The 22,755-nt window shown below is 47.1% G+C and overlaps 1 protein-coding gene across 1 annotated transcript in view; it reads right to left on the reverse strand.

Moving 5' to 3' along the window:
* The window catches only part of afg2a (AFG2 AAA ATPase homolog A), a 145,494-nt gene that overhangs the window by 88,244 nt on the left and 34,495 nt on the right, over window positions 1-22,755 (reverse strand). The window contains exons 4-5 of the mRNA XM_080537348.1: window positions 14,541-14,698; window positions 6,291-6,349 (exon numbers count right to left, since the gene is read on the reverse strand). Coding sequence (XP_080393474.1) covers window positions 6,291-6,349; window positions 14,541-14,698 — 217 coding nt within the window. The remainder of the gene's footprint in view (window positions 1-6,290; window positions 6,350-14,540; window positions 14,699-22,755) is intronic.

Here is a 22,755-nt window from a genome sequence, read left to right on the forward strand (position 1 = left end):
CCACGCTGAGCATGGGGAACAGAAAGAAGAGCAAAGAATCGTCTGAGGATCTGAGAACCAAAGTGTGGAAAGGTGCGGACAACCTCAAGTCTCCAAAGATCTGAATGTTCCTGTCTCCACTGTGCGCAACGTCAAGATGTTTACAGCCCATGGCACTGCAGCTAACCTCCCTGGACGTGGACGGAAGAGAAAAATGTATGAAAGATTGCAACGAAGGATTGTTGGAATGGTGGATAAAAAACCTCAATCAACTTCCATACAAATTCAAGCTGACCTGCAGACACAGGGTACGAGCTCACACTATCCGTCAACATCTGAATGATATGGGACGCTATGGTAGGAGACCCAGGAGGACCCCACTGCTGACTCAGAGACATAAATAAGCCAGACTGGAGTTTGCCAAAACTTACCTGGGGAAGCCAGAATCATTCTGGGAGAACATGCTGTGGACAGATGAGACCAAAATAGAGCTGTTTGCTAATGGTCAACATTTACAGAAAACAAAATGAGGCCTTCAAAGAAAAGACCCCGGTCCCTACAGTCAGACATGGTGGAGGTTCTACAGTCAGACATGGTGGAGGTTCTACAGTCAGACATGGTGGAGGTTCTACAGTCAGACATGGTGGAGGTTCTACAGTCAGACATGGTGGAGGTTCTACAGTCAGACATGGTGGAGGTTCTACAGTCAGACATGGTGGAGGTCCCTACAGTCAGACATGGTGGAGGTTCTACAGTCAGACATGGTGGAGGTTCTACGGTCAGACATGGTGGAGGTCCACAGTCAGACATGGTGGAGGTTCTACAGTCAGACATGGTGGAGGTCCCTACAGTCAGACATGGTGGAGGTTCTACAGTCAGACATGGTGGAGGTTCTACAGTCAGACATGGTGGAGGTTCTACAGTCAGACATGGTGGAGGTTCTACAGTCAGACATGGTGGAGGTTCTACAGTCAGACATGGTGGAGGTTCTACAGTCAGACATGGTGGAGGTTCTACAGTTAGACATGGTGGAGGTCCCTACAGTCAGACATGGTGGAGGTTCTACAGTCAGACATGGTGGATGTTCTACAGTCAGACATGGTGGAGGTTCTACAGTCAGACATGGTGGAGGTTCTACAGTCAGACATGGTGGAGGTTCTACAGTCAGACATGGTGGAGGTTCTACAGTCAGACATGGTGGAGGTTCTACAGTCAGACATGGTGGAGGTTCTACAGTCAGACATGGTGGAGGTCTCTACAGTCAGACATGGTGGAGGTCCCTACAGTCAGACATGGTGGAGGTTCTACAGTCAGACATGGTGGATGTTCTACAGTCAGACATGGTGGAGGTTCTACAGTCAGACATGGTGGAGGTTCTACAGTCAGACATGGTGGAGGTTCTACAGTCAGACATGGTGGAGGTTCTACAGTCAGACATGGTGGAGGTTCTACAGTCAGACATGGTGGAGGTCCCTACAGTCAGACATGGTGGAGGTTCTACAGTCAGACATGGTGGAGGTTCTACAGTCAGACATGGTGGAGGTCCCTACAGTCAGACATGGTGGATGTTCTACAGTCAGACATGGTGGAGGTTCTACAGTCAGACATGGTGGAGGTTCTACAGTCAGACATGGTGGAGGTTCTACAGTCAGACATGGTGGAGGTTCTACAGTCAGACATGGTGGAGGTTCTCAGATGTTTTGGTGTTAATTTGCTTCTGGCACCGTATGCCTTGACTGTGTGCATGGCATCATGAAATCTGAAGACTACCAAATAATTTTGGGGTGTAATGTAGGAAAGGGCCCGGTGTCAGAAAGCTGGGTCTCCGTCAGAGGTAAAGGGTCATCCAGCAGGACAACGACCCAAAGCATACTTCCAAAAGAAGCCAGACATGGTTTAAGACAAAGCGCTGGAGGCTTCTGAAGTGGCCAACAATGAGACCAGGTCTAAATCTCATAGAACACCAGTGGATCTCAGAACAGCAGCTGGGAGAAGGAACCCTCCAATGTGACCTGGAGCAGTCAGCCAAAGAAGAGTGATCCAGAACTCCAGCAGAGAAGAGTGGTCCAGGACTCCAGCAGAGAAGAGTGGTCCAGGACTCCAGTAGAGAAGAGTGATCCAGGACTCCAGCAGAGAAGAGTGATCCAGGACTCCAGCAGAGAAGAGTGATCCAGGACTCCAGCAGAGAAGAGTGATCCAGAACTCCAGCAGAGAAGAGTGATCCAGGACTCCAGCAGAGAAGAGTGATCCAGAACTCCAGTAGAGAAGAGTGGTCCAGAACTCCAGTAGAGAAGAGTGGTCCAGGACTCCAGCAGAGAAGAGTGGTCCAGGACTCCAGTAGAGAAGAGTGGTCCAGGACTCCAGCAGAGAAGAGTGGTCCAGGACTCCAGTAGAGAAGAGTGGTCCAGAACTCCAGTAGAGAAGAGTGATCCAGGACTCCAGTAGAGAAGAGTGGTCCAGGACTCCAGCAGAGAAGAGTGATCCAGGACTCCAGTAGAGAAGAGTGGTCCAGGACTCCAGTAGAGAAGAGTGGTCCAGAACTCCAGTAGAGAAGAGTGATCCAGGACTCCAGTAGAGAAGAGTGGTCCAGGACTCCAGCAGAGAAGAGTGGTCCAGGACTCCAGTAGAGAAGAGTGATCCAGGACTCCAGCAGAGAAGAGTGGTCCAGAACTCCAGTAGAGAAGAGTGATCCAGGACTCCAGCAGAGAAGAGTGATCCAGGACTCCAGTAGAGAAGAGTGGTCCAGGACTCCAGTAGAGAAGAGTGGTCCAGAACTCCAGTAGAGAAGAGTGATCCAGGACTCCAGTAGAGAAGAGTGGTCCAGGACTCCAGCAGAGAAGAGTGATCCAGGACTCCAGTAGAGAAGAGTGGTCCAGAACTCCAGCAGAGAAGAGTGGTCCAGGACTCCAGTAGAGAAGAGTGGTCCAGGACTCCAGCAGAGAAGAGTGGTCCAGAACTCCAGTAGAGAAGAGTGATCCAGGACTCCAGCAGAGAAGAGTGATCCAGGACTCCAGTAGAGAAGAGTGGTCCAGGACTCCAGTAGAGAAGAGTGGTCCAGAACTCCAGTAGAGAAGAGTGGTCCAGAACTCCAGTAGAGAAGAGTGATCCAGGACTCCAGTAGAGAAGAGTGATCCAGGACTCCAGCAGAGAAGAGTGGTCCAGGACTCCAGTAGAGAAGAGTGGTCCAGGACTCCAGCAGAGAAGAGTGGTCCAGAACTCCAGTAGAGAAGAGTGGTCCAGGACTCCAGCAGAGAAGAGTGGTCCAGAACTCCAGCAGAGAAGAGTGGTCCAGGACTCCAGCAGAGAAGAGTGGTCCAGAACTCCAGTAGAGAAGAGTGATCCAGGACTCCAGCAGAGAAGAGTGATCCAGGACTCCAGCAGAGAAGAGTGATCCAGGACTCCAGTAGAGAAGAGTGGTCCAGGACTCCAGTAGAGAAGAGTGGTCCAGGACTCCAGTAGAGAAGAGTGGTCCAGAACTCCAGTAGAGAAGAGTGATCCAGGACTCCAGTAGAGAAGAGTGGTCCAGGACTCCAGTAGAGAAGAGTGGTCCAGGACTCCAGTAGAGAAGAGTGGTCCAGGACTCCAGCAGAGAAGAGTGGTCCAGGACTCCAGTAGAGAAGAGTGGTCCAGGACTCCAGCAGAGAAGAGTGGTCCAGGACTCCAGTAGAGAAGAGTGATCCAGGACTCCAGTAGAGAAGAGTGATCCAGGACTCCAGTAGAGAAGAGTGGTCCAGGACTCCAGCAGAGAAGAGTGATCCAGGACTCCAGCAGAGAAGAGTGGTCCAGAACTCCAGTAGAGAAGAGTGATCCAGGACTCCAGTAGAGAAGAGTGGTCCAGGACTCCAGCAGAGAAGAGTGGTCCAGGACTCCAGCAGAGAAGAGTGATCCAGAACTCCAGTAGAGAAGAGTGATCCAGGACTCCAGTAGAGAAGAGTGGTCCAGGACTCCAGCAGAGAAGAGTGGTCCAGGACTCCAGCAGAGAAGAGTGATCCAGGACTCCAGCAGAGAAGAGTGGTCCAGGACTCCAGCAGAGAAGAGTGGTCCAGAACTCCAGCAGAGAAGAGTGGTCCAGGACTCCAGTAGAGAAGAGTGGTCCAGGACTCCAGTAGAGAAGAGTGATCCAGGACTCCAGTAGAGAAGAGTGGTCCAGGACTCCAGTAGAGAAGAGTGGTCCAGAACTCCAGTAGAGAAGAGTGATCCAGAACTCCAGCAGAGAAGAGTGGTCCAGGACTCCAGCAGAGAAGAGTGATCCAGGACTCCAGTAGAGAAGAGTGATCCAGGACTCCAGTAGAGAAGAGTGGTCCAGGACTCCAGTAGAGAAGAGTGGTCCAGAACTCCAGCAGAGAAGAGTGGTCCAGGACTCCAGCAGAGAAGAGTGATCCAGAACTCCAGCAGAGAAGAGTGGTCCAGGACTCCAGCAGAGAAGAGTGGTCCAGAACTCCAGTAGAGAAGAGTGGTCCAGGACTCCAGCAGAGAAGAGTGATCCAGGACTCCAGTAGAGAAGAGTGGTCCAGGACTCCAGCAGAGAAGAGTGGTCCAGAACTCCAGCAGAGAAGAGTGATCCAGGACTCCAGCAGAGAAGAGTGGTCCAGGACTCCAGCAGAGAAGAGTGGTCCAGGACTCCAGCAGAGAAGAGTGATCCAGGACTCCAGCAGAGAAGAGTGATCCAGGACTCCAGTAGAGAAGAGTGGTCCAGGACTCCAGTAGAGAAGAGTGATCCAGGACTCCAGTAGAGAAGAGTGATCCAGGACTCCAGTAGAGAAGAGTGGTCCAGGACTCCAGTAGAGAAGAGTGGTCCAGAACTCCAGCAGAGAAGAGTGGTCCAGGACTCCAGCAGAGAAGAGTGATCCAGAACTCCAGCAGAGAAGAGTGGTCCAGGACTCCAGCAGAGAAGAGTGGTCCAGAACTCCAGTAGAGAAGAGTGGTCCAGGACTCCAGCAGAGAAGAGTGATCCAGGACTCCAGTAGAGAAGAGTGGTCCAGGACTCCAGCAGAGAAGAGTGGTCCAGAACTCCAGCAGAGAAGAGTGATCCAGGACTCCAGCAGAGAAGAGTGGTCCAGGACTCCAGCAGAGAAGAGTGGTCCAGGACTCCAGCAGAGAAGAGTGATCCAGGACTCCAGCAGAGAAGAGTGATCCAGAACTCCAGTAGAGAAGAGTGATCCAGAACTCCAGTAGAGAAGAGTGATCCAGAACTCCAGTAGAGAAGAGTGGTCCAGGACTCCAGTAGAGAAGAGTGATCCAGGACTCCAGTAGAGAAGAGAAGACACTCATTCATGGTTACAGGAAGCGACTGAGTTTTGGAGTTCTGTGTGGAATGATATTTGGCTTTTTTCTCTCTTTTTTGTGTTGTTCCAGTAAAAACTAAATAAATAAACATGTGAATACCAAAGCATTTGTAATTGAGATATGGTTCTATATGGTTCTGTATGGTTCTATATGGTTCTGTATGGTTCTGTATGGTTCTATATGGTTATATATGGTTCTGTATGGTTCTGTATGGTTCTATATGGTTCTGTATGGTTCTATATGGTTCTATATGGTTCTATATGGTTCTATATGGTTCTGTATGGTTCTGTATGGTTCTATATGGTTATATATGGTTCTGTATGGTTCTATATGGTTCTGTATGGTTCTGTATGGTTCTATATGGTTCTGTATGGTTATATATGGTTCTGTATGGTTCTATATGGTTCTGTATGGTTCTGTATGGTTCTATATGGTTCTGTATGGTTCTGTATGGTTCTATATGGTTCTGTATGGTTCTGTATGGTTCTGTATGGTTCTATATGGTTCTGTATGGTTCTATATGGTTCTATATGGTTCTATATGGTTCTGTAAGTAAGTTCTATATGGTTCTATATGATTCTATATGGTTCTGTATGGTTCTATATGGTTCTATATAAATAAAATAACATTTAAAAAGTATGGTTCTATATGGTTCTATATGGTTATATATGGTTCTGTATGGTTCTATATGGTTATATATGGTTCTGTGTGGTTCTGTATGGATCTATATGGTTCTATATGGTTCTGTATGGTTCTATATGGTTCTGTATGGTTCTATATGGTTCTGTATGGTTCTGTATGGTTCTATATGGTTCTGTATGGTTCTGTATGGTTCTGTATGGTTCTATATGGTTCTGTATGGTTCTGTATGGTTCTGTATGGTTCTATATGGTTCTGTATGGTTCTATATGGTTCTATATGGTTCTATATGGTTCTATATGGTTCTGTATGGTTCTATATGGTTCTGTATGGTTCTATATGGTTCTGTATGGTTCTATATGGTTCTATATATATATACAGCTCACCTAGAGCTCTGAGGAAGAAGTTTCTGAACTCTTCTGTGTTCAGGGCCTCATCCTTCAGTCTGCAACACAAACAGCAACACACACACCATTACACTGGGGGACACACACCATTACACTGGATCAAACTGGATCAAACTGGATCAAACACTGTTTAGTTCACAACCATCAGCAGAGTACTGGGTCTCCACCACCTCCTGTCAAGCTGCTGTTGCAGTTTCTCACCAGCAGATGGCGGTGTGGCCTGTCAGATAGAACACTGCTGCCTGGGGAGGAACGTCCTACTTGGTGAGAGTGCTGGGACCTCATTTATAAAGCTTTGCGTATAACTGGCGTAAAAGGCTTGCATACCTACGCAAAGCAAGAACATTTACGTCACCAACATTCGGATTTATAAAACGGTGAGCACGCCAGTGGAATGTGCAAGTTCCACGCCTACTTCCCTTTATGAATCACAATCAACTCTAATGGTGCTTTTCCACTACAGTGCCAGGCCGGGTCGACCCGGGTCAGCCCTGTTCTTTGGCGCTTTTCCATTGAGCGGCCCGTGTCAGCACGGCACGGCACGGTAAAATAGTTCTTGTTCGGGATGGGTAGCGAAAGTTGGGAAGGGTGCTTTTTTGCCAGGCTGCGTGTGACGTGTGACGCTGCACACCGTTGATTGGTCAATGGAAATCGTCATCCCATGTTCATAGATTTCATCACTAACCGCCATTTTTAAATACAGATTTCGCTCTAGGAAAATGTCACTTACTGTTTCTGTAATAACGTATTAATAAAGATTTGAAAAAATATGATAACCATCGTATTATCTTAGTTTAATGTCATTTCAATGCATCATCGAACTTTTATTTACAACAAGCAAAATATCGCTATTATGGCGATGTCCTGTAGAACTGAAAGCGGCAGGTAACAGGCAGGTAACATCCATATGCTGTATATATAAATAATGTCGGTGTCGACCGTGATAGCAGTGTCGTATCGACACCATTCAAATGGTTTCAGATTCCCTGTCCTCTCCCCTATCCGGACACGTTTGAATTGTTATCCTAACCTACAGTAAACCACAGTTATTAACCCGCAAAGGGTGCCTCCGGGCACCGTGTTTGTCCGTGAATAACACCGGCTATGGAGGTGGTACAAACACAATACTACTTTGCTAACTTCACCATCGGTATACGGTCATTTTGAGCCCTGAACCACCGCGCTGACACCCCGAGAAGTTATGCTTTTAACCGTAAACTCAATGAACCGGGAGTTCACCCGCTGCTGCAAGCGTATCTATAACGAACGCGGAGATTGACATGTAACTCCTCCTTGTCCCGGGTCGCTCAGTATAATGGAGAAGCGTTTCTCAAAGTACGGCACGGCACGGCTCGGATACAAATGCGGCCCGGTTCGGGTCGGTAGTGGAAAAGCGCCATAATGTTGCACACGTGAACGAGCGTCTTGTCCCACCCTTTTTGACGCCCATAGTTGCCTATAATAATAATAATAATACCTTTTTATTTGTATAGCACTTTTCCTGCTGCATATAAATGGTCAGTCAAACGGCCGACAGAACGCCGGAAAAAAATAATTTCACCCAATAAGTCAATTTCCGCGCAACGAACGTTCTCGCTAGACCATAATATATATGTTCCAGACTGCATCGACAACGGAATCAGTTTAAACGTGATTCGTCCTACTGTTTACCTTATTATTTATGATAATGTCATAACATCCAAGTATTGGTATAATATGTATAATAATTACAGATCCAATTAAATATGATTCCCGATTAAACTACAACATTTGAGAGGTTGTTTTGCAAAAACAGATATCTTGCTTTGTAGTTATTATACTAAATCATTTCTCTTTTTGATTAGATTAGATTCAACCTTATGATGGTTATTTCTGTCATTTTCAAATAATCGCACAACAGTTGTCTCCTTCTCACCAAGCTGCTTGCTGATGGTCTTGTAGCCCATTCCAGCCTTGTGCAGGTCTACAATCGTGTCCCTGACTTCCTTATACTACTTTTTGGTCTTGCCCATGATGGAGAGGTTAGAATCTGATTGATTGATTCTGTGACTTGCGTACGTACATTTCCCCGCAAATTTGGGATTTATAAAAAAGGAACTTGGCGTGAAACTGTGCGCATCTCTAAGCACACTGGCACCCATGCGTACGCATAGAAACTGGAGAAATGAGCAACTGCGACTCCACTGGCAGAAGGATGAAACAGGAGAAACGCTTTGAAATGGATAGGCCTACCATTTCCATCGACATATTGAAATATTGCCTCTCACGTATTATGAAGGATATGTGCACACTGCATATATCTTATTCGTCCTTGTCCTGTACGCATCACACTGTATACATATATCTTTACTGTACATATAATATTGATATTCATGCAAATATATTTACTTTTTACATTCATATTCATTGCACGTAGCGCGAGGTTGACCACCGTCCACATTGACTTCACAGTAATGAACGTCTTCATAAGGGTAACGTTCCCGATAAGTCCAATGATTGCAATATCCATACAGTGAAGAACATGAACAGGCCCACTGTTGACAATTGACTATCATCCCCAAGTACACCCCATCCCCATGTATACGGACTACAAACATTTTATTACTGAACTATCTATTATTACTAGTTGCATCACTAGTGTATCCTGTCTTAGCTGTAATATTGTCACCTTTATCTTGTATTATGCCTGTTGCCTTATGTCTTGTGCTGCAATGTCAGGAACCGAAGCCTAAGAATGTTATTCTCTTAATGTAACGTAACAATAAACTTGAAACATGCTTGGCTTTTCTACAATGCAGGTTAGATGACGAACTGCATTTCCTTGTGACAATTTTGGTACTTGTCAATGACAATAAGATTGAATTTAATCTAATCTAAAAGAAAAAACATGATTTAACATAATAAATACAAAGGGAGATATCTGTTTTTGCAAAACAACCCCTCAAATATGTTGTCCAGTTTAATCGGGAATCATATTTAATTGAATCTGTAATTATTAAACAATACTTGAATGTTATGAAATGTATTATCATAAATAATAAGGTGAACACGATGTCGATACAGTCTGGAACAAAGATATTATACGAGAGTTTCATATTGTTATGTGTTCGTTAAGCGGAACTACTGCGCAGAAATTGATTGGGTGAATTTTTTAATTTTTTGCCTTCTGTCGGGCATTTCACTGACCAATAATAGGCAAAGCATGGGTGTTAAAAAGGGTGGGTCGAGACGCTCGTTCCCGTGCGCAACATTTAGGGTTGATTGGGATTTATAAAGGGAAGCAGGAGTGGGAAGAGTGGGCCGCAAATTCCACTTCCGTTTTATAAATCAGAATCTTGGTGTGTGTAAATGTTCTTGCTTTGCGTACGATGAAACTCTCTTCTTTCGTCTACATAATATCTATGTTTATCTACTATTTATGATAATACATGTCATAACATCCACGTATTGTTTAATAAATACAGACGCAATTAAATATGATTCCCGATTAAACTGTACAACATATTTGAGCAAAAACAGATTATCTCCCTTTGTATTTATTATCCTAAATCATGTTTTTTTTCTTTTATATTAGATTAGATTCAAGCTTATTGTCATTGACAAGTACCAAGACAACGAAATGCAGTTCGTCATCTAACTAGATGCATTTCATGATCATCAGTGCATTGTAGAAAAGCCATGAAGTTTATTGTTACGTAGTGACAAGAGAGTAATGTATCAATATATATATATATATATATATATATATATATATATATATATATATATATCAATGTATGGATATTGCAATCATTGGACTTATCGGGACGTTACCCACTGAGCACTCGGGAACAGTGAATCAGGAACGGTGCTCAACTTGTCCAGCCTCGCGCTATGTGCAATGAATATGAATATAAAAAGTAAATATATTTGCATGAATATCTATATGATACGAACAAAGATATATGTATGCTACATTGTGATGCAGGACCAGGGGGAATAAGATATGTGCAGTGTGCACGTATATTATTTGTGCCTCACATAATATGTGAGGTAATATTTAGGTTTATGTTGGTGGAAATGGTATCCATTTCAAAGCGTTTCTCCTGTTTCATCCTTCTGCCAGCGGAGTCGCAGTTGACATTTCTCCAGTTTCTATGCGTACGCATGGATCACAGTGTGTAGAGCAGGGGTCGGCAATAGGCGGCCCGTGGGCCATTGCTGGCCCGTCACCAATAATATTTGGCCCAGCAGATTATTTTGAGAATCCACTTTTTTTTTTTTTTAACAATATCGGACCAACAGTCCCACACCGCGCCTATAATGTCCGAATAGAGAATCTACCACCACCTGAATAATGCTTATTGTACTTTTATTCATGTTGAGAGTGAATGACACAGGGACAGACAATCAGGCAGCGAGGTGCACCGAAGCGCACTGACGCTGAACCCCTCAGAGTGAATCATAAGTAGGTGGACAAGGCGTGGTGCTGAAATAGCCGACATGCGGTGTGGTTTGAAAAAAATAACATCAGCTCATTAAATCATTCAAACGTAATGTTTACGTATGTGACTGCAACACACATATGAACAGTAACAAAGCAAATTCTGTTTAATTTTCTGAAAAACATTGACAACAAAATCAGCGCAGAAGTGGTGGTAGGCCTATGCTCCTGAAACGACAGAGCAAACGCGCTATTAGGGATAATAAGTACAATGAGCCATAAGCCATTCATTCAAAATATACAAAATACAATTAGGTTATTAAATACAATAACGACAGGCTTGGTACTCACTTAATGTGAAAAGTGGCATCTCCCATCGGTCACTATTTGCTTGATATCTGGTGATATTGACGTCACTTTAATCCGCAGGCAGTTTTTTTTATTTTTTATGCATCTATCGATTCCTCTCGTGCATCTTTATCCAGGGGTGCAAACTGGCGATGGTCCAAAAAGGTGACACTTTTTTTTGGGCCCGTAGATGGTTAGCTCTAGCATTAACAGTGGTCTAACAATGATGCGTGTGTAAGTAGCGATGGCCCTGACCTTAACACCCTCATAATTAATGTAAGCAACCTGTTCTCAAAATAGTTATGCTGGTTCCTGCAGGTTTCAACAAGTTACATTTAAGACCTTTATAAGACCACTTTTAATAGATTTTAAGACCTATTGAGCAATTATTGGTATTAGACTCACATTCGTTGATTCTTTTCATTAGCAATGCTGGGTGATCTGTTCTGTTGCATACAGAACAATAGCCTACTCTATCAATTTCTTGATTCATTTCCATTGCTTCTCAACACATTACTAGATATAATAGCATAAATAACAGAATAAACTCACACACTTACTTACACTCACTTACACTGCATAGCCTACATACTGAGATATGGCACACACTTTTAAAAATAAAATAAAAATCGATTCTACGCAAGTCTAAAGCACACAGAAGCCATTAAAAAGGTTTATTTTGGAAGTCTCGCCCTGTGTCTGATCCTGATGTTATAGAAGCACCGTAGCAGCAGGGTAGAGAAGCGAGGTAAAGGGGGACGCGAAACAGTCTCTGGCAGCGTTCGTAAATTCGCTCTGAGAGCGCCGGAGGGCACACTGGGCTCAACGTCATAAAGGGACCAAGTAATTTGATTGGACAAGAGGCATTCCATGACTGCTGATCAGATTTCCAGAGCAAATTTACGAACGCAGCCTAGGGCAAACCACTCGCCGACTCGTTTTTTTCATAACACGAAACTTGAAGTTGTAAAGTACCCTCTCGATATAATAAACAACAGTTTAACGATCTCTAAATACTTATAATGATCATCTAATTATGTGTAGTTATGTGTTTCTTGCATGTCGATGTTCTATCAGGTAAATTCGCTAGAACTAACCTCCATACCCTGGTTCAGAAGAAGAAATCAGTCCTTCGTCACTTACATCATCGTCCTCGATTAAACTTTTAGGTGGATTGGTTACCCTAGATGGTCTTCGTGACATTTCACAATCACAAACATATATGTACAGAAACTCACTAAAGTATAAAACACAGCTAAATTACTGCTTCTCTTGAAATCACTCCATGACACTTTGAGGTCAATGCATTTGTTTTTTTGGTGAACTACCGTAATAACCATAAATGGCTAGAGAGTGCAACTTCTCTGCTTTCAGAAACTGTTGGATTTTTTTCGATTGCACATATAGTTCAAGAATTACAATAGTTTGAACGAACCCTGTAAAATCCTGTTGAGAAGTTATCACACCATTCTATGTTATTTTATTTTATTACTTCTTATGTTTCTACTTCTATCTTAAGACCTTTTTACTTCAACTGCAGCAGAGTTTAGCAGACAGGAAGATGTTAGCTTGGGCATCATGTGACTTGGATGAGATGTAGACCCCCCCCCCCACAAAAAATATATTTTTTTTGCAGATCTACATGATTCATGTAGGTCACCTATTTTGAGGTAAAAACGGCGAATTTCGCCGAAAGGTGACAAGTTTGCACCACTGTAAATATCACATTCATTGAGGAAAAGGACGACTCGCATGTATAGAAAGGGAACATTGTGAGCAGGGAAGATGTGAGTCTCACACAACGGCTTTGCATTGATGAAACCAGGTAGGATGAACGTATAGTTCGCTGTCCATTCCTCTTTAAATGCCCTGTTTTCACCGTCAACTTTCCTCTTTAGACCTTTGGAGAGTGACATTATGTATATCTTGCTAGTTAGCAGGTTAAATGTTTAGTTTAACTTCACCCGACACGCAAACAACCAATCCAATAATAAATAATGTGACCTTGTCTGGAGGAGGGGGGAATCATTCAGAATAAAAGTATGTTAAATAATTATTAGAATAAGTTAGGCTGCGATACATCGTCAGTCCACACATTTATTATTCAAAACTATGGAAAAGGGTGAAACTACGTTTCAACGTTGTTGAGAATCACAACACAAACTCACTAGTCAAGCCTAATACTGCAACGAAATGGATTGGACTGCTACCTAGTTAACTATAAGACTACTTTACATTGTTAGCAGGCTCACAAAACAAGCTGTGTTAGTTGACTAGCGATGTGTACATTTCTCGAAAGAAAAGTCAAAGCATTAGAACGTGTCACATTTTTTAACAATCAATTACTTAAATTATCCTTTGATTATGTTCGGGCCCGCTATCTAGTGGCTAAATTTTTTTGGGCCCGAGGCCAAACCTAATTGCCGACCCCTGGTGTAGAGGATCATGGATCACAGTGTGTAGAGCAGCGGTTCCCAACCTATGGGCCGGAGAGTACTGCAAGTGGGCCGCCAAATCATGGGCAAAAAATGGTTTTATTGACGTTTTTTTGTTACAAAAAATACGTGGATTGAACAGCCTTGAACAGCCTTGATCGTATTGTGTGTGGTGTGCGCCGATATTTCCATCCGAAAAGAAGAAGTCAGCTCGCTTCTTGATTGGCTACATTCCATCCCGGACTCGCGAACAGGGTTGCCAGATGGGATCAACATTTTCCACCCTAACCACAGTCTAAAACCGCTAATTCCACCAAAAAAACCAGAGCCCATCTGGCAACCCTAGTCAGGAGTCGGGAGTTGCCCACACACATAAGGATGTTTGGTCGTAAATATTGAACACATACAACATTTACGATCTTGGTATTTGATCACCTGCTATATAAAACATCGCCGCTCAGCTTTAATGGTTTAAGCGCTATTTATTTTTTATTTTTTTGCCACGCTCCCTCTAGTTTTTGGTCAAATTACGTCGTTGTTTTGAGCGCTCGTGCGCGTTTCATGCGCGTGCACGCGAAAAAAGAATCGCGCGCGCCTGCTGAGTGGGCCACTCAGCGCGCTGCTGAGTGGGCCGCGAATACTGGACATAATATCTGTAAAGGGGGGCGTGAGTCCTAAAAGGTTGGGAACCGCTGGTGTAGAGGATCATGGATCACAGTGTGTGTAGCCTAGAGGTGCGCACAGTTTTTATAAATCCCAAAATTGCAAGAAAATTAGCTTACGCACCTTTTGGGGCGAACACAAGCTTCATAAATGAGGCCCCAGGTCCTTACCAGACATGTTAGGAGGTCCTTACCAGACATGTTAACCCTAACCCCCCCTCCCCCCCCCTACCTGGAGGACAGGTGCAGGGTGTGTGCTTGCAGCAGGGCTCCCCTCCCTCCCCTCCTCCCCCCCCCCCCTACCTGGAGGACAGGTGCAGGGTGTGTGCTTGTAGCAGCCTCCCCCCCCCCCCCCCCCTACCTGGTAGACAGGTGCAGGGTGTGTGCTTGTAGCAGGGCTCCCCTCAGGGGCATCAAGCTGACGGGGTCCCCGGGCCTCACCCTCAGGCTGGTCTGGAGGGGGGGGGGGAGGCCCAGCCGGCCCCCGGGGAAGGAGGGGAGGGGCCAGGCCACACACACCTGGAGGGAGGGGCAGGAAGGGTTACTGTGGTGTTACTGTCATGTTTCACTTGTTTTTACTTCAAGAAAATAAACAAGTGTGGCTCTAAAACGTCTCTCTCTCTGTCTCTCTCTCTCTCTCTCTCTCTCTCTCTCTCTCTCTCTCTCTCTCTGTCTCTCCGTCTCTCTCTCTGTCTCTCTCTCTCTCTCTGTCTCTCTGTCTCTCTCTCCCTCTCTTTGTCTCTCCCTCTCTCTCAATTTCAATTCAATTTCAAAGGGCTTTATTGGCATGGGAATGTGAAGGGGCATGTGAAGATAAAAAACAAAAACAAAAAGAATGTAATGTACATACTAGAATAAATAAATAGATTACATACTAGATTACAAATAAATAGATTACAAATAGATTACATACTAGAATAAATAAATGAAATAAAACTTATTTAAATTCTTATGGTGGTTTTAGCCCATTTGATTGCCTTTTTCTATCACAGCAGCTAACAAATCTTGCTGCTGTGTTTGCACATTGCTGTACCTCACCCAGCAGATATGGTAGCCTTTCGACATTGGTCAAGTCCTCAAAGTCTCCCTGGATGTTGGTGATCAGTGGGAAGTATGTGTCCCTGATGTCCTTGTACAGCTGGCAGGTAGTTAAGAAGTGCAGCTCTGTTTCCACCTGGTTTTGTGTGCAGTGGGTGCACAGTCTGTCTGGTCTGGGGAGCCAGGTCTGCCTGTGGCGGCCTTTCTCGATGGCCAGGTTGTGTTCACTGAGTCTGTACATAGTCAAAGATTTCCTTAGCTTTGGGTCTGTCACAGTACTCAGGTATTCTGCCACTGTGTATTTTCTGTTTAGGGCCAAATAGCATTCCAATTTGCTCTGGTTTTTGGTTGATTCTTGCCAATGTGTCAGGTAGTTTTCTTTTTGTTTTCTTATAATTTGGTTTAGTCTAATAGGTGGCTCTGCTTGTGACTGTGAGAGTCCCAGAACTAGCTGGCTGAGGGGGCATCTCCCTGGAGTCTCTCTGTGGGTAAGGGCTTTGTTGTGGAGCGTGTCAGGGTGACTTTCTTTTAGGTGGTTGTAAAATTTAAACGCTCTCTTTTGAATTTTTATAATTAGTGGGTATCGTCCTAATTCTGCTCTGCATGCGTTATTTTGTGTTTTGCGTTGGATACGAAGAATGGATTTGCAGAACTCTGCATGCAGAGTCTCAATTTGGTGTTTGTCCCATTTTGCACAATCTTGGTTGGCAGGTGGACCCCAGACCTTGCAACCATAGAGGGAAATGGGTTCTATAACGGAGTCCAATAATTTGAGCCAGTTATGTCTAACTTGATGTTCCTTTTGATGGCGTAAAAAGCCCTCCTTGCCTTATCTCTCAGGTCGTTCACAGCTTTGTTGAAGCTACCTGTGGTGCTGATGTTTAGGCCGAGGTAGGTATAATTCTTTGTATGTTCTAGGGCAATTGTATCTAGGAAGAATTTGAATTTGTGGTGCTGGAGGCTGGATCTTTTTTGGAAAATCATAATTTTCGTCTTAGTGAGATTCACTGTCAAGGCCCAGGTCTGGGAGAATTGGTATAGAAGGTCGAGGTGCTGTTGTAGCCCTTCTTTGGTTGGGGACAGCAGCACCAGGTCATCAGCAAACAGTAGACATTTGACTTCTGTGTCTACTAGGGGGATGCCAGGTGCTGCAGACGGCTCTAATGTTTTTGCCAAACTGTTGATATAGATGTTGAAGAGGGTTAATAATAATAATAATAATTCATTGAATTTATATAGCGCTTTTCCGAGGCTCAAAGACGCTGACAATATAGGGGATACGGAAAACACAAAAACAACAAGTAACATGGAACACAGAGTCAGCGAACGGGGACAGGGGAGGTGGTTAGGGGTAGGGGAGGCTGTATGCATATCAGGGGGGTGGCAGGGTTAGGGGAGATGGGTAGGGGTAGGGGAGGTTGTATGCGTGTCTAGGGGTGGGGGGGGGGGGCGGGGGCGCCGGGATGGGGGAGATGGCTAGGGGTAGGGGAGGCTGTAGGCATGGGAGAACAGGTAGGTTTTGAGGTGGGATTTAAAAGTGAGAAGTGAGGGTGAGTCTCTGAGTGGTTGGGGGAGAGAGTTCCAGAGGCGGGGTGCAGCTCGTGAAAAGGCACGGTGACCGAAGCCTTTGAGTTTTGAGGGTGGGACAGTGAGGGGAACAATGGATGAGGATCGGAGGGTACGGGTAGGGCGGTGGGGGAGAAGGAGGTCAGTCAGGTAAGTGGGGGCCAGGCTATGGAGGGCTTTGTATGTGAGGATGAGGATTTTGAATTGGATGCGTTCTTTGATGGGGAGCCAGTGGAGAGAGTGGAGGACAGGAGTGATGTGGTCACGGGAGCGGGTGTTTGAAAGGAGGCGTGCAGCAGAGTTTTGGACCATCTGGAGTCTATGGAGGGAGCGGGAGGTGATGCCGGTGAGTAGGGAGTTGCAGTAGTCAAGGTGGGAGGAGATGAAGGCGTGGATGAGGGATTCAGCAGCGGACGGGGAGGGGCAGTGTCTGATTTTTGCTATGTTGCGGAGGTGGAAGTAGGAGGTCTTGACGATGGAGATGACGTGGGGATCAAATGAGAGGGTGGGGTCCAGGATGAAGCCGAGGTTGCGAGCCAGGGGGGAGGGGGTGATGGTGGTGTCATCGATGGTGAGTGTGATGGGTCCGGTTTTATTGAGGGTGGATTTGGTGCCGATGAGGATGACTTCGGTCTTTTCACTGTTGAGTTTGAGGAAGTTGTGTGTGAGCCAGGTTTTTATTGCTGAAATGCAGTTTTTTCGATGTGAGTGAGGGGTGGGTTCTGGGTGGAGTTTGTGGTGATGTAGATCTGGGTGTCATCGGCGTAGCAGTGGAAGTCCAGGTTGAATTGGCGGATGATGTGACCGAGGGGGAGTGTGTAGCAGAGGAAGAGCAGGGGGCCGAGGACTGAGCCTTGTGGGACCCCCTGTGTGACAGAGGAGGAGGAGAAGGTGTGACCGGAGAGGGAGATGAACTGATGTCTGTTGGTGAGGTAGGAGGTGAGCCAGTCCAGGGCGGTGCCCTCAACACCCAGTTGGCGCAGCCTTTGAAGGAGGATGGAGTGGGACACTGTGTCGAAGGCTGCGCTCAGGTCTAGTAGAACTAGGATGTTGAGGGCACCTGAGTCAGCGGAGGTGAGGAGATCGTTGATGACTTTGACCAGGGCTGTTTCAGTGCTGTGATGTGGGCGGAAGCCAGATTGAAGGGGTTCGTATAGTTTGTTGGATTGGAGGTGGGAGTGAAGTTGGGCAGCGACAGCGCGCTCTAGGGTTTTGGAGAAGAATGGTAGGTTGAAGATGGGGCGGTAGTTGGAGAGGTTAGCTGGGTCAAGAGTGGGCTTTTTGAGAATGGGGGTTACAGCGGCAAGTTTGTAGCTTGAGGGAACGTGGCCTTGGGATAGGGACTGATTGAAGAGGGCAGTGAGGTGGGGGATGAGGGCAGGGAGGCAGGCCTTGGTCAGGGTGGTAGGGAGGGGGTCGAGGGAGCAGGTGGTTGTTTTGGAGGCGGTGATGATAGTAGTGATGAGGGAGGAGTCAACAGGGGAGAAAGTAGTGAGAGGAGTAGGGGGAGGGTAATCAGGAGGGGGGAAGATGACAGCAGGGGGGGCGGGGGTGGTGGAGTTGGAGATGGAGGCAGTCAGTGAGCTGTTGATGTGGGAGATCTTGCTGTTGAAGGCGTGGAGAAAGGAGTTGCAGAGATCAGGGGAGGAAGTTGTGTTGTTGTCCGGGGGCTGGAGTAGTGTCTTGACAGTGGAGAAGAGGGTGCGGGGGTTTCGATTGGTGGTGTTGATGAGGTTGGAGTAGTAGGCAGATTTGGCAGCTTGGAGTGTGTCACGGTAGGAGGAGATATGGTGCTTGTAGGCTTCGGCATGGACAGTGAGGTGGGTTTTGTTGTGGAGTCTTTCTAGTTGGCGGCCGGTCTGTTTCATGGTGCGTAGTTCAGGGGTGTACCAGGGGGAGGAGGTGGTGAAGGAGACAGTGATGGTTTTCAAGGGGGCCAGTGAGTCAAGGGAGTCAGAGAGAATGGAGTTGAGCATGGTGGCATAGTCTTCCGGGTTGGTGGGAGTGGAGTCAGTGGGGAGGGCAGAAGATATGGACTGAGATAGAGTGAGTGGGTTGACAGATTTTATGAATGAATGAATGAATGAATGAATGAATGAATGAATGAATGAATGAATGAATGAATGGACTTTATTTGTCATTGCTACAGTACAGGTACCAAACAACGAAATTTAGGAGGGGTGGCTCCCCTGGTGTTAGGAAAGGGAAAAAAAAAAGATTTTTTTTTTTGAAAAAGCATAAAAGCATAAAATCACAAGAAGGTAAGGAGCTGGTTTACATCAATAAAGGCTATGTACACAATCCACTGTACTATACTGCACAGATAGTCAACTAGGGTTGTCATATTGCACAAAAGTATTTTTTCACGTTATTTTAAAGTGTCACAGTTTGCAGGCTTGAAAATGTACATGTTTGTGCCTCAGCACTAGCTGCCATACAATCCGTCCGGACTGTCCTGGGCCCAGAACTTAGGCCTTTTCTGTGTTCAGGGCCTTGACGGCCCTGTGGTAGAAGCAGTTCTTCAGTCTGGTTGTCTTAGCGGCCGGGGTCCTGTACCTCCTGTTCGAGGGCAGCCTGACAAAGTGTACGTGCCCAGGGTGGGTCGGGTCCCTGGAGATCTTGGAGGCCCTCCTGAGACAGCGTGTGTTGTACAGCTCCTCCAGAGAGGGGAGGGGGGCGCCGGTGATCTTCTGTGCTGTTCTCACGACTCTCTGTAGCGCGTTTCTTTCCGCTGTTGTGCAGCTGTGGAACCAGTTGCAGATGCCGTAGGTGAGGATGCTCTCCACTGCGCCGTGGTAGAAGGCCACCAGTATCTCCTGCTTGTTGTGTTCTTTCCTGAGGCATCTCAGGGTGTATAGCCGCTGTTGTGCCCTCTTGATGGTGCCTTTTGTGTTGTCCTTCCAGGCCAGGTCATCCCGCATGTGATGTCCCAGGAATCGGAGGGTTGAGACTCTCTCCACGCTCTCTCCGTCGATGAGCAGGGGCTGGATCTCGGACTTTTTCCTCCTGAAGTCTACGATGAATTCCTGGGTCTTTGACTTGTTTAGCAGCAGGTTGTTAACCTTGCACAGCTTGCTCAGTTGCTCTACCTCATCCCTGTACGCCGCCTCGTCCCCCCCCGAGATACATCCCACCACGGTGGTGTCGTCTGCAAACTTTACGATGTAGTTGCTGGGGTGGACGGGGGTGAAGTCGTGGGTGTAGAGGTTGTAGAGGATGGGGCTTAGCACGCAGCTCTGGGGGGACCCAGTGCTGAGGCTGAGGGCTGTGGAGGTGTGGGGGCCCACCCGCACCCTCTGGGGGCGGTCGGTCAGGAAGTCCTTGATCCACGCACATATAGAGTGTGATAGACCCAGGTCTAGTAGTTTGGTCACTAGCCTGTCTAGAAGGATGGTGTTGAAGGCGGAGCTGAAGTCCACGAAGAGCAGTCTCGCGTAGCTGTTTCCCCTCTCCAGGTGGGATAGAGTGGCGTGGAGAGTCGTCGCTATGGCGTCCTCTGTGGACCTGTGGGCTCTGTAGGCGAACTGGTATGGATCCAGGTTGGGCGGGAGGCGTGTGAGTATGTGGGCCCGGACTAGTTTCTCGAAGCACTTCATGTTCATACGGTGGCCTGGGACAGGGACTGGTTAAAGATGTTGGTGAAAACCCCGGCCAGCTGGTCGGCGCAGTCTCGCAGCACCCGTCCCAGGACGCCATCCGGCCCGAGGCTTTCCTGGGGTCCACCGCCTTCAGTACGCGTCTCACTTCATGCTCTGTGAGGGTGAGGCTGCTGAGATGTTATGTTATGCTCTGTGAGGGTGAGGCTGCTGTGTGCCTTCAGGAGAGCAGTGAGGCTGCTGAGATGTTACGGAAAGAGATGGTGCGTTTGATGGGGTGGCGCGGTAGGGGCAGGGGGGCAGAGAAGAGGATGCAGTGGTGGTCAGAGAGTGGAAATGGAAGAGGGTGGGGGTTGGAAGAGGGTGGGGGGTTGGATATGGGTAGGCAGACAAGGTCGAGTGTGTGGCCTTTTACATGGGTGGGGAAGTTGATGTGCTGGGTGAGGTGGAAACAATCAAGGAGAGAGAGGAAGTCAGAGGTGAGGTTGGAGTTGGGTTTGTCAACATGGATATTAAAGTCACCGGTGAGTAAGAGACGGGTAGAAAGGGAAGAGGCGATGGTGAGGAGTTCAGAGAGATCAGAAAGAAAAGAGGGGTGTGGCTTCGGTGGGCGGTAGAGTAGGAGTGCAGTTATGGAGTTGGGGAGTGAAAAGGCAAGGTATTCAAAGGATGACATGGGTGGGAGGTTGAGGTCCAGTATAGTGACAGTTAGGGAGTGTTTGTGGAGAGCAGCGAGACCACCCCCTCGCTTAGAGAGGCGGGGTTTAGCGATGTAGGTGTAATTAGGGGGGGTGGCCTGGTTGAGTGAGTAGTAGTCCGAGGGTTGTTGCCAGGTTTCAGTGAGGAGAAGTATGTCCAGGTTGTTGTCCAGTATCAGTTCAGATATGACAGGGGATTTGTTGGAGAGAGAGCGAGTGTTCAACAGTGCAAGGGAGATGGATGGGGGAGCAGGGGGGAGAGAGCGGAGGTTTGAGGGGTCAGCGGTGCGGTGTGTGGTGATGACAGGTGAGCGAGAGTTAGTCCAGAATGAGGGGATGTTTGTGCCTTCAGGGTGGTGTAGAGTCCGGTGTCGATGTTGCTGGGAGCCTCGATGGATGTAGCGGCGGCGGCGGAGAATGCCTGCCTTGGTGGCGGCGGTGGCAGCAGCAGCAGTGAGGCGATGGTTGTGGTTCAGTGAGTGGAGGTCAGTGGCAGTATAGGTGAGACGAGAGAAGGGCAGGGGGAGGTGGGGGGTAGGTGAGATGGCCGGGAGTCTAGGGCAAAACGATAGGAGCAGCAGGAGGGTGAAACCAAGTTGAAGATGAAACCAGAGTACAGGTGGGAGTAGGTCAGTGGATAGGTTGGGAGTGACTAGTAGTTGGTGGGCAGTGAGTTGTGTAAACATGGCAGTGAACCAGAGTGACAGCGTGGTGTTGTTGTTGTTGTTGTCATTTGTATTGCTAGCTTGGGACTGAACCCGCGCGGCCGGCCAGCCTAGCCGTGCCATGCCAGCGACCAAATCCCGCAGTAGTGAGTGAAGGTTGGGAAGGACTGACACTCACCAGCGGAGATGGCAACCCCCATGCCGGGGAGGGAGTGGTGGCTACCTCCCGGGACGAGGGTAGTAGCACAGCACGGCCAGGCTAGCGATGTCTGAGAGCGGCGCGCAGCGGGTCGGTCGGCAACACAGAGCCGGGGGACAGGAACGATGGTGTCAAGAAGTGTGAATCCAGTGGGAGTTAGGGGTCCAGTGATGGGGTTAGTGGTGGCGGTGAATACTGTAGTCCGGTAGTGGAGGAAGTGAGAGGCGGGAGATGGCGGGGGGGAAAGCAGCGGAGGTCGGTGAAAAATAAATAAATAAAATAAAGTGAAAAAATACTTGGAAAAGAAAATAAGGAAAATAAAAAGCAGAGACCTCCGGGGGAAGACGGGCACACAAAACAAGGTAGACGTTGAAAACAAGAAACTATAGACACTTTAGGACAGGACACAAAAAGACAGGACAGGGAAACAGTCACAGCGCGGCAGTCACAGCGCGGACGCCAGCGATGGTCTGAACCCGGAAAAGCAGCTACGGCAATCGCAACAGGACAAACGGCTGACAGACCATGTACAGACCATGTACAGGGATGCAGCTTGGACTCAAGCTGCATCCCTGTCTAACCCCCCGGCTTTGGGAAAAGAAGTCTGTGTGGGTTTTGCCAATCTTAACAGCACACTTGTTGTTAGTGTACATTGACTTTATGATGTCGTAGGTTTTTCCTCCAACACCATTTTCCAACAGTGTGAATAGCAGACCTTTGTGCCAGTACAGTACAACTTACTGTAACACCGAATCAAATTCCTATATGTGTATGCTTAATGGCAATAAACGTTATCTCAATCTCAATTTCAATC

The sequence above is a fragment of the Nansenia antarctica genome (genome assembly GCF_963989245.1).
Source record: "Nansenia antarctica genome assembly, chromosome: 7".
In the NCBI taxonomy this organism is placed as follows: Eukaryota; Metazoa; Chordata; class Actinopteri; order Argentiniformes; family Microstomatidae; genus Nansenia; species Nansenia antarctica.